A 12,891-nucleotide genomic window follows, 5' to 3' on the forward strand; every position below is an offset into this window, starting at 1 on the left:
GAGTGACTACTGGGATAAATCTGTAGGGGAGTGCTGCAATGGGGCAAGTGATACCAGCAAGGTGATAGAAAGTGTCAGAACTGGCTCCTGCAAGCATCCAGATAGCAAGGCTAAAAAGAGGGCAAGAAAATGGATCCTGTTGTCACTTCTGTTCCCAGAGAATTCTGCAGACTCCTGCCTCTGTGGCAAAAATCCTAAAATTAGACTGTAAATCTCCTTCATGTGTAACAAAGACACTTTTCAAATGGGTGCTTCTGTGCTGGGTCTCTGACTGAGTAATATAGTGCAACTGGCCTTTTAAGCTCAGTGACGTGGTTTCCTATAGCCTTCTGGTACCCTTGGAGTTAAGCCTTGTTGATTTTCTTTTTTCTTTTTTCTTCTTTTTCCTTCCTTCCTTCCTTCCTTCCTTCCTTCCTTCCTCCCTTCCTCCCTTCCTCCCTTCCTCCCTTCCTCCCTCCCTCCCTCTCTTTCGCATGAGAGAGAGAGAGAGAAAGAGAGAGAGCGCACGTGCACAAGTGAGAGAGCAAGTACAAGCAGCTGGAAGGGCAGAGGGAGAAGCAGGATTCCTGCTGAGCAGAGAGCCTGATGGGACCCTGGGATCATGACCCAAGCTGAAGGCAAATGCTTAGTTGACTGAGCCACCCAGGTGCCCCAAACCCTGTTGATTTTTAAAGGTAGATGTTTTGGGGATTTGTCTTCTTGGTTTAGGTCCTTATGGCTTGAAGTGCCCAGGGTTGGGCCTAATCCCGATTCTTCCTTTTCCATATTTGTTATTTCTCCTCTTTACTGGTTGCTGTGCCAGAGGTTTGATTCACTACAGTGTCTATGCCCCTCCTTCACTTCTTGTTGTAGCCTTCTTTTTATGTTTTTAGCTGTGGAAGATCTATTCTGCCAGTCGTCAGGTCATTTTCACAGTTAGTAGCAATACATGAAGTTGTTGCCTTGATATATCCATGGCAGGAAATAATCTTAGGATCTTCCTCTTTTGCCACCCCCGCCCCCCCCCCCCCCACTCTTCTGTTGTACAGTTCTTTCAATGTGCTGTTGGATTTGGTTTGCTAGTAGTTTGCTGAGGGGTTTTGAATCTGTGCTTATCAAGATATTGGATCTATAGTTTTCTTAGTGTCTTTGTCTGGCTTTGGTAGCAGGATAATGCTGACTTTGCAAAATGATTTTGGAAGTATTCCCTCCTTGTCAACTTTTTTGTGTGAATTTAACAAGAATTGGTGTTAATTCTTCTTTAAATGTCTGATGGAATTCATTTGTGAAGCCATCTGGTTCTGGGCTTTTCTTTTTTGGTAGATGTTTTATTCCTGATTCAATCTTCTTTCTTGTTTTAGGTCTTGTCAGATTTTCTGTTTCTTCATGATTTGGTCTCAGTAGATTGTATGTTTCAAGAATTTATCCCATTTCTTCTAGATTATCCAGTGTTAGGGCATGTAACTGTTTGTAATGGTCTCTTAGGATCTTCTTTATTTCTGTGACTTTGGTTGTAATGTCTCCTCATTCATTTCTGATTTTGTTTGAGTTTTTTCTCATTTTTTTTTGTCTTGCTAAAGATTTGTTAATTTATCTTTCAGAAAGTCAGCTTATTAATTCATCAGTTTTTTCCTATTCCTTTTCTATTCTCTTTTTTGTTTATTTCTGCTATATAGTCTTGGTATTTCCTTCCTTCTACTAACTTTATATAATTTTTTTTTTTTTTTAGATTTTATTTATTTATTCATGAGGGACAGGAAGAGAGGCAGAGATGTAGGCAGTCTCCTTATGGGGAGCCTGATGCAGGACTTGATCCCAGAACTCCGGGATCATGACCTGAGCCAAAGGCAGATGCTCAACCACTGAGCCACCCAGAGGCTCAAATGTTCTGTAGTTATTAGTTCTATTTTAAGCTTATAATAACTTCAGTTACATACAAAAATTCTACACTTTTACTTTTTATCCCCCCACACTTTGTTATTGATTTCAGTTTACATATTTTTATATTGCGTATCCACTAATATATTCTTGTAGTTATTTTTAATACTACTGACTTTAAACTAGAATTAAAATGATTTGCCTACTACTATTAGAATATTATAGTATTCTGTACTTGTATACATATTTACTTTTACCACTGAGTTTAATACTTTCAGTGCTTTCATATTGCTGTTTATAGTTCTTTACTTTGAAGAGTTTTCTTTATAAAATGTTTCTTGTAAGGCAAGTCTAGTGGCAATAAAATCCCTTAGATTTTATTTGAGAAAGTCTGTTTTTCATTTTTTTTGTGTGTGTGTTTCATTTTTGAAGGACGGTTTTGACACACTATTCGTGGTCAGCAATTTTTTTCTTTCAGCACTTTGAATATGATGTTCCAATCCTATCTGGCCTCCAAGGTACCTCCTGAGGAAACCATTGATATTTTTATGGATGTACTTGTACATATTGATTCACTTTTCTTTTTTTTCCAAAATTCTTTCTTTGTCTTTGACTTTTTAAAATTTGCTTGTAATTTTTCTAGGTTATTGATTTCTTTGAGTTTGTCTTTCATGGAATGCATTGGGTTTCCTGCATCTGGTTATTCATTTCCTTCCCCTGAAGTGAGAAGTTTTCACCTATTATTTCTTTGAATAAACTTTCTGCCCCTTTCTCTCTATTTCCTTTTTTGGAATTCTGTAATGCATATATTGGTCTACTGGGTAGTGTTCTATAAATGCTTAAGTTTTCTTCACTCTTTTATTTATTTATTTTTTCTTTTTCCTTTTCTGGATAATTTCTGGTGACTTGTCTTTGAGTTCACTGAGCCTTTCTGGATCTAAGCCTGCTATTGAAATCTTCTAGCAGTAAATTTTTCAGTTCATTTATTTTTCAGTTCTAAGATTTCTCTTTAGTATTTTAAAATATTTCTATCTCTGTTATAGTTCTCACCATTGTTTATGTATTTCTTCTGACCTGGGTGACTATCTTTATGAGGGTTACTTTGAATCTCTCAGATAAATCATACATATGTTTCATTAGGGTTAGTTTCTAGAGATTTAAGTTTTTCCTTTGGGACATATTTCCCTGGTTATTCATTTTTCTTGACCCTGTGTTGGTATCTTTACATTAGAAAAACTTTTCAGTTTTCATGGACTGGCCTGGTATAGGAGAAGGTCCTTACCAATTAGCCCAGCCAGGTATTTTGTGGACTTCAAATCTTCATACCAGTCCAAACCCCTGTCTTTGTTCTTAGTGGAACCCAGACATCTAAAGTTTGCCAGTCTCTGAGGAGCCTGGGTTGCTCAGTCAGGTAAGTGTCCAACTCTTGATTTTGACTTAGGTCATGATCTCAAGGTGATGCGTTTGAACCCTACATTGGGCCTCTGTGCTGGGTGTTGGAGCCTGCTGAAGATTCTCTATCTCCCTCTCTCTCTCTCTGCCTTTTCCCCTCCAAAATAAATAAAGTATACCAGGTCCAATCAGTACTCTGAGATAGGTGAGATAGTAGGCAGTTTCTCAGGCATCATCCAGAAATGTCGGAACATTAGACCAATGGTTCACTTTCTCTCTTTCCCAGGGAGGAGAATCTCAGTTCTGGGGAATTTTGCCACTCAGTCTATGTTGAGGGATTGTGGCAAGGAGCTGTTCCAAATTGTCCTACTGGCTTTGATATGTCTGGTTTATGGTGGCCCAAGGTGCAGGAGCCTCTGAACTAGTTTCTGAATTTCTCAGGAAGGGAATTTATAATCCCTACCCTCAACACAGTGCCATACAATTTGAAGGAAACCTCAGTTCCCAGCTTCTCCCTAGTGAAGGAAGAATTGGACCATGTGTCCAACATTCCAACTTTTCCAGGGATGTCCAAGGAACGAACTGGCTTCTGTCTTTTTTCAGAGCACTGACAAGATGCAATATATGCTAGGCCTGGAGGCTGGTGAGAGTAAGGATAGCAGTCTGAAGTAGCACACAAAGAGTTGTAGTAGCCCCTCCCATAGCTCAACACAGAGCAGTGAATGCCAAAATTCCCCAGTAGACCAATATATGCAGCCATAGTTTTTACCACTTCCCATTATAGCAAGCCCTGCCCCTCTGGCCAAAGTGACTTCCAGGGGACTTAATCATCTGGTAACATTCCTCCCCCCAGCTTTCCCACTTTATTTTCTTTTTCCACTTTTTGGTGAGGGGAGCCAGATACTAAAGACTAGAACTTTCTAAAACAACTGCATATTTGGGGAAAATTAGAAAGTGACTGCACATGCTTAGAAAAATCCTGAGGAGACAGATTTATGCTTCAGGCAAACCCTAGGCACAGAGACAGCAGTAGTCAAAAAAAAAAAAAAAAAAAAAAAAAGTAATAACAAAACAATAATAAAAATAACAAACTTTGTAGAAAGAGTGGAATCTGATATCCAGTGTTACATTATTAGATTCAAATGTCCAGTGTTCACCAAAAATGACAAGACACGTAAGAAACTGGAAAGTACGGCCTATTCATAGGGAAAAATTAAATTAGTAGAAACTGTCCCTTAAGAATATTTAATGGCAGACATACTAGATAATGACTTAAAACAATTGTCTTAAAGATGCTTAAAGAACTAAAGGAAGGCATAAGTCAAGAAAACGAGCAAAGTGTAAATATCAGCATAGAGATAGAAACCCAAAAAAAAACTAACAAGAGATTTTGGAGCTGAAAAATACAACAAAGATGTAAAATTCACTGGCCAGATTAAAAGGGAGATTTGACAGGCAGAAGAAAGAATCAGTGAACCTGAAGATAAGACAATGGAAATTACCAAAGCTAAGAAACAGAAAAAAAAAAAAAAAGATTGATTTAAGAGACCTGGAGGACATGATTAGGAGGACCAACATATACAATGTGGGAGTCCCAGGAGAAGGAGAAAGAGACAGAAAGAGAAAGAGGCAGAGAGAATATTTTAAGAAATAATGGGTGAAAAGTTCGCAAATTTGATGAAAGACATGAATATAAATGTTCAGGAAGCTCAGTGAACTTCAAGAGAGATGAACCAGGGAGACCCACACTGAGATATTTTATAATTAGACTTTAAAAAGCCAAAGACATAGAGCAAATCCTGAAATAGCAAGAGAGAAATGAATCACATTTAAGGGAGCCACACTAAGATTATCAGTAGATTTCTTATCAGAAATTTTGTGGTCCAGAAGACACTGTTTGCTATATCCAAAGTGCTATAAAAGAATAAAACTGTCACCAAGAATCCTATGTCCAGTAAAACTGTTTTTCAAAAGGGAGAAATTAAGATACTCTCAGTTAAAAAAAGTTGAGGGAGTTCATGACCATCAGAACTGGTCTGTAAGAAATGCTCCAAGGGGTACCACAGGTGGCTCAGTGGTTTAGCGCCACCTTCAGCCCAGGGTGTGATCCTGGAGATTCAGGATCGAGTCCCACATTGGGCTCCTTGCATGGAGCCTGCTTCTCCCTCTGCCTGTGTCTCTGCCTCTCTCTCTCTCTCTCTCTCTCTCTCTCTGTCTCTCTCATGAATAAATAAATAAAATCTTAAAAAAAAAAAAAGAAAGAAAGAAATGCTCCAAGGAGTCAGGTGAAATGAATGGATAGGAGACAGTAACTCAAAACTTTATGGAGAAATAAAGATCTTAGTAAAGGTAAATATATGGACAATTTCAAAAGCTAGTATTATTGTAACAGTTGTTTGTAACTATACTTTTTTGTTTCTATACAATTGTACATTGTAACATAATTTCTTTATTGTATTATATACAATAAAGAAAATACCTTTAAAGAAAAAAAAAACAATTAGTAGTATAAAAGCTTGTAAGCTTTATTACTGTAAGGTTAGTTTGTAACTCCAAATCTTGTTTTCTGTATAATTTGGGAGATTAACACATTTAAAATAAGTATTTATTATTATTGTTATTATTTTGGTTATACAATGTATAAAGATGTACTTTTGTTACATTAGAGACTGAAGAGAATGGGGACAGAGCTGTGAAGAAGAGTTTTTATATGTTACTGAAGTTGAACTGATAAAAATTCAAATTCGACTGTTATAAACTTAGAGGATGTTAAATGTAATCCCCATGGTAATTACAGAGAAAATAGCTATAGAATATGCACCAAGGATATGAGAAAGGAATTTAAACATTTCACTACAAAAAAAAAAAAAAGAACTAAACAAAGAATATAGTATTGTAGGAAATGAGGGCAAAAAAAGTAGAGGACATATAGAAAACAAATAGCACAGTGTTAGAAGTAAGTCCCTCTTTATCACTAATTACTTTAAATGTAAATAGATTAGCTTTCTAGTCAAAAAACAGATTGCTAGAATGGATAAAAATACATGATCCAAGTATATGCTGTCTATAGTAGACTAATATGTGATTCAAGGACATAAACAGGTTGAGAGTGAAAGGATTGAGAAAGATATTCCATACAAATACTAACCAATAGAGAGTAGGGGTGGCTATACCAATATCAGACAAAATAAACTTTTATTAAGAAAGATTACAAGAGACAAAGAATGGCATTATATAGTAATAAAAGTTTCAAACAACAAGAAGATATAACATAAAGATTTATGTACCTAATTATATACTGTCAAAACATGAAGCAAAGACTTACAAGACTAAAGGAAGCAATAGTTATAATAAGAGTTGGAGACTTCAGTAGCTTACTCAGAATAATGGATAGAACAACTAGATAGAAAATAAAGAAATAAAGGACTTAATGCAGTAGGACGACTAAGAGATTCTTTATTCCAAAATAACAGAATGTACACATTCATCTCAAGGTCATATGGGATATTTTCCAGGATGGATCATATGTTAGGCTACAAATTCTCATTGATTCAGGTATATATCATTGAGTGTGTCTTCTCAGATCACAGTGGGATGAAGTTAGAAATAAATAACAAAACTGGAAAACTCAGAAAATTCTGGAAATTAAACAGTACAGTTAAAAAAAAAGATTTTTATCTTTTTAAGTATAATCTCTACACCTAACATGGGGCTCAAACCTACAAGCCCAAGATCAGGAGTCTCATGCTTTTCTGACTGAGCCAGCCAGGTACCCCAAAACAGTACACTTTTAAATAACCAATGGATTGAGGAAAAAAATCACAAGGAATTTAATAAAAACTAGACAAAAACAAAACAACAAAACAACATACAGAAAGTTATGGGATGCAGTGAAAGCAGTGCTGAGTATGAAATTTATAGCTATAAATGCTTACATTAAAAAACAAGAAAGATTTCATATAGACAGCCTAACTTACAAATTAGTGAATTAGAAAAAGAAGGAAATAGTAAAGATTAGAGCAGAGATAAATAAGAAATAGAGAATGGAAAAACAATTAGAGGAGAATCGTTAAGATCAAAATTTGTTTTTTTAAAAGGTCAACAAAATTGCCAAAGCTTTAGCCAGCTGAACTAAGAAAAAGTAAAGAAGACTCAAATTACTGAAATCAGAAATGAAAGTATAGAGATTACTAATGATTCTATAGAAATAAAAGGTTTATAAGAAAGTATGATGAAAGTTGCATGCCAGACATTGGATAATCTAGAAATTAACAATTTCCTAGAATCAAAACCTTACCAATCCTAAATCATGAAGAAATAGAAAATTTGAATAGACCTATAACTAGTAATGAGATTGAATCAGTTATCAAAATCTAAGAATAAAGTCTGACAGCATTCCTGGTGGATTCTACTAAGTATGTAAAGATGAATTAATATTAATTCTCAAACTTCCCCAAAATATTGAAGAGGAGGGTATCCTTCCTAAGCTGTTCTTTAAAGTCAGCATAACCCTGATACAAAGACAGACACTCAAAGCAAACTATAGACCAGTATCCCTTAAAAACATTGATGCAGAAATCCCCAACAAAATACTAGCAAACAATTCAGTAGCATTTAAAAAGGATATGCTCCATGCCAAAGGGAGATTTATTCCTGGAATGCAAGAATGGTTCAGCATATAAAACTTGATCAATATAATATGCCACATCTAACAAAAGGAAGGGAAAAAGAAGCTTCACATGATCGTTTCAATTGATGTAGGAAAAAAATTGAGAATTTTTAACACTTTTTCATGATTAAAACTCAACAACATAGGAATGGAAGGAAACTACATCAACGTAATATGAAAAACCTACAACAAACATCACACTCAGTGGTAAAATACTGAAAACTTTCTGTACGTGGGGGGCAAGAAGACAAGGATGCCCACTTTCACTTCTATTCAACTGTAGTTAGTAGTTAGAGCAAGAAAAAGAAGTGATAGGTATCCAAATTGGAAAGGTAGCAGTAAAATTATCTTTGTTTGCAGATGATATGATCTTATAGGTAAGAAAGCCTAAAGACTCCAAAAAAAGGTGTTTAATAAATTAATTCAGCAAAGTATCAGGATAGGTGTCAGCACTCGAAAATTCATTTCTATATACGAACAATGAACAATCTGAAAGGAAATTATAAAAGCAATTTCATTTATGATAGCCTAGGCAAGAATAAAAGATTTAGGAATTAAGTAGGTGAAAGACTTATATAGTGATAACTAAAAATTCATTGCTGAAATGAAACATAAAGAAATAGATATCCTGAGTTGATTGACTGGAAACTTAGTATTTTAAAAATGTTAGTAGTACCCAAAGTGATCTATAGATTCCACGCAATCCCTATCAAAATCCTGGTGCCTTTTTTTTTTTTTTTTTGGTAGAAATAGAGAAACCAAACCTAAAATTCATATGCAATCTTAAAGGACCTGAATAGCCAAAATAATCTTGAAAAAGAAACTGGAGGACTCACACTTTAGATTTCAAAACTTACTACACAGCTACAGTAATCAAAACTGTGGCATTGGCATGAAAGATGTATAGACCAATGGAATAGAATAGAGTGCCCAGAAATGAACCCTCACATATATGATCAAATAATTTTTTGTCAAGGATGGAAAGTGGGTAAAAGACAGTCTTTTCAACAAATGGTGCTGGAAAACTGGATATTCACAGAAGGAATTAAATTGGACCCTTACATAATACTGTAAACAAAAATTAACTCAAAATGGGTTAAGAACCTTAAGTGTAAGACCTAAAACAATAAGACTTTTGGGAAAAAAAAATGTAGGACCAAAGCTTTACACATTGGGTTTGGTCATGATTTCTTGGATATGACACCAGAGGCACCGGTAACAAAAGAAAAAAATAGGCCAATTGGACTCTATGAAAATTAAAAAAATAATTTTTGCATCAAAAGACACCATCCACAGTAAAAAGATAACCCACTGACTGAGAAAATATTTGCAAATCATATATCTGATAAGGAATTAATATCCAGAATACAGAGAACTTTTAAAACTTAACAACACAAAAGATCTGATTGCAAAATGGACAGAAGACTTGAGTAGACATTTCTTCAAAGAAGATATATGAATGCCACTAAGCACATAAAAGATGCTCAACATCATTGATCATTAGATAATGCAAATAAAAACTGTAATGAGATACTACTTCATACTCATTAGGATGCCTACTATCAAAATGACAGAAATTAACAAATGTTGGTGAAAATGTGAAGAAATTGGAACTCTTGTACATTGTTCGTGGAAATATAAAATGATAAGCCACTGTGAAAATGATACGGTAGTTTCTCTCTCTCTCTCTCTCTCTCTCACACACACACACACACACACACACACACAAATTCAATTACCGTACAATCCAGCAGCTCCCCTTCTGGATATATTTCTCAAAGAATTGAAATCAGGGCCTTAAAAAAATATTTGTATACCCATAGCAGCATTATTCACAGTAGCTAAAATGTGAAAGCAACCCGTGTCCATGGACCAATGAATGGATAAGCAAAATATGGTGTGTACATATGAGATATTGTTCATTCTTAAAAAGGAAGGAAATTCTGCAGTATGCTATAATACTGGATGAACCTTGAGGATATCATGCTAAATGAGTAAGCTAGTCACAACAAGACAAATACTGTATGATTTCCACTTGATGAGGTACTTAGAGTAGTTAGAATCATAAAGACAGAATCTATAATGGCCTTCACCCAGGACAGGAGTGAGAGGAGAATGGAGCATTATAGTTTAATAGAAAATATTTTTAAAACACAGTGATATAAAGATAAGTTTTAAAAATGTTCTCAAAAAAATTCTCATAACTAATTTTTCAAAATTAATTCTGGTTTTAGGCTTGTGTTGATGTCAGAGCCAGTTCTGTGTTTTGGCAGCAGATGGAATTTGCAGATAGCCTTCAGGGCTATCCCAAGTTGCCAGAATGGTTATCCACACATCCTTCTCATGGAAATCGAGCTGAGCGCTTGGATAGACTCATACCTCAGGTGAGCTAACCCTGTATAAGGCAAGACTTTGTTTTTACTGTATCATTTATTTTTAATGCAGTTGCTTCTTGTACTTAGAAAAATTGAGTTCTACTCTAGCCTGTCAAATATTTTGATCACTATAATTATGGATTATCACTTTTCAAAGGATTTGACTGATGAGTAAAAATCCTGCTTGTCCACAAGTATTGGAGATAAATTGCAGTTCAGTTGACTTCTTGGTGGTGAAGATTTAATCTTTTTAGAATCATACCTTTCAATTTTAAACTGATTTGGGGAAACTCTATAACTCAACATATTGATCATAATTTAGTCTTTTCTTGGTGATTTAAGCTTTGTTAAAAAGCTTGTTAAAAATACCAGTTAAAGAATTGCGCAGAATTTTGGGATCAATTAATTATTAATTTTGATAGTGATGCTAGAATTTGTTTTCTTAGAAAAAAATCTCTTTGTATTCATTTGCTCTTTGGTTATTTATTTGTTTGAGAAGATACACTAAAGCATGTGCTATTTGGCACTCTTTCTTTTTTGGTAGAACTCCTGAATGGATCAAGTTGAAGCAGCTTTCTCTGAATTAGTTGTTACTATCTTTTGAAAATCTTTTTGACTTAGTATCATTCAAAATGTTTTATGTAGTTATCACATCAGTACAAAATGGATATCAGATATCTCTAAGCCAGGCTACATCTCTTTTCCGTTTCACTTGAATTAAATTTGCTGGTTGGTTTTAAAAGCAGAATATTCTTTAGGATTTTAAGAATTGGTATTGGTCTGTTTGCTAAGGGATAAAAACAGATGCAGGTGTATTATAAAAGTATCTTTCAGTATGACTTCAAATTCAGCTTAAGAAATATTGAGTACCTACCATAAGAAAGAAATGATGCTAGTAGGTACAGGGGACACAAAGAGGAATAAGACATGGTTCTCGATATTTTCATGCTAAGATAAGTACAAATTGATTCTTAATATAACAGGGAATGTGACATCATAAGAAAAGTAGAAATGTAGTGGAATGCAATTTTTTGGAATGAGAAACAGTCACAAGATTCATTCATTCATATGATCAGTATTTGTTAATACTCACTTCTAATCTGCTACTTTGTGTTCTATTGCCAGAGAATGAGCAAGGACAAAACAAAACAGTCTTTGCTTTCTTGGAGCTAACATTTTAATTAGATAATTCAAATAATAAACAAGCAAACATACTTGTAGTATATCAAGTAGTGATAAGCATGAAGGAGAAATATAAAGCAGGCAAAAGGTAATAGGGCTGGGCAGCAGAGAAGGTTTACTAGTCTGTGTTCATGTGTCAAGGATGACCTCACTGAATAGAATCTGGAAAAGCCAGGGAGCAAATCCTGTAAATATATGGAGGGAGTCTTTTAGGCTGAGGAAGTAACAAGTGCACAGGACCTAAAATGAGAGTATGTTTGGTGTGTCCAGGGAATAGCCAGGAAGACATGGAGGCTTGAATGGAGTAAAGGAAATGAGGAGAGTGGCTGAGATGTAGGGGGACCAGACCATTAAGGGTCTTCTAAACCATTGTAAAGACTTAACTTTTGTTTCAAGTGGTGAGGAAGGCTAGTAGAGGGTTTTCAACAGAGGGGTATTCAAATTCAACCTGACTCTTGTGTTTGTTAGTGATCACTGGGGCTCCTGTGTGGAGAGTGGACTATAGTGCATCAAGGGTGCAATCAGGGAGACTATTTAAGGAGGCTCTTGCAATAATCCTAGTAAGACATTATGGAGGCAGAAGAGAGCGAAAGAAGTGGTCAGATTTTGAATATATTTTGAAAGGAATGATGACAACTTCTCTACAGTTTGGGCATACTTTGTACCTTTCATAAGCATTGAGGATAGCCAGACATGGGCTCTTAAGACCTTTCCTAAATATATTTCGATTTATACTCCTTATTTGGAGAAAAAATATTTGAGAAAGAAATAGCAGTGAAATTTACCTGATATATAGTAATCATTCATCTTAAAGGGCAACATAGGACTGGGATCATATGTATTTCATTAGTAAAGATGTGTACTGAAGCTCACTGGCTCTGAGAGTCAGTCTTCTTAGTGCTACCTAAGACCCAGAGACCTTGTACTACTCTGGGAACTTTAGCCTATCTCTAAAGTCATAATAACCACATGGTTTTCTTTTAGAATTTCCTTTCTTTGCATTTTTGCTCAGTGAACTTCTAAAAATATATGATTTACTTAAATTGAATAATGAATTCTAGCCAACTTTCTTCATCTGAAGCCTGTCCTAAATTCTGTAAAAAATGTGGTTTAGAGAAATCTTCAAAATAATAATGAATTGATTAGTAAGGACGAGGAAAAGTGGTTAGAGAAACAAATATGTTATTTGGGAACCAATGATGAAAAACACTGGGAGATTTTTTTTCTTCTAAAAATAAACTATCCTAGTTCAGAAACTTAATTTGAAAACCTCATATAATTTCTTATATTTTCCCCCCAAGTGATTAAATTCAATTTGAAAGTAATAAAACTCTACTACAATATTGGGAATAATTCAGTGGTTGAAGTGAAGCTGATAGTGCAAGAGTATATTGTTAATTAGAATACATAGTCATA

At 34.9% G+C, this 12,891-nt stretch overlaps 1 protein-coding gene across 2 annotated transcripts in view; it reads left to right on the forward strand.

Annotated features, from left to right (window-relative positions):
* Nucleotides 1-12,891, forward strand: part of OMA1 (OMA1 zinc metallopeptidase) — a 71,359-nt gene that overhangs the window by 42,681 nt on the left and 15,787 nt on the right. For both annotated transcript variants that reach the window (XM_026006994.2, XM_026006995.2), the window contains one exon: nt 10,153-10,302. In XM_026006994.2, coding sequence (XP_025862779.2) covers nt 10,153-10,302 — 150 coding nt within the window. The remainder of the gene's footprint in view (nt 1-10,152; nt 10,303-12,891) is intronic.

This window comes from Vulpes vulpes, chromosome 12 (genome assembly GCF_048418805.1).
Source record: "Vulpes vulpes isolate BD-2025 chromosome 12, VulVul3, whole genome shotgun sequence".
Classification (NCBI taxonomy): Eukaryota; Metazoa; Chordata; class Mammalia; order Carnivora; family Canidae; genus Vulpes; species Vulpes vulpes.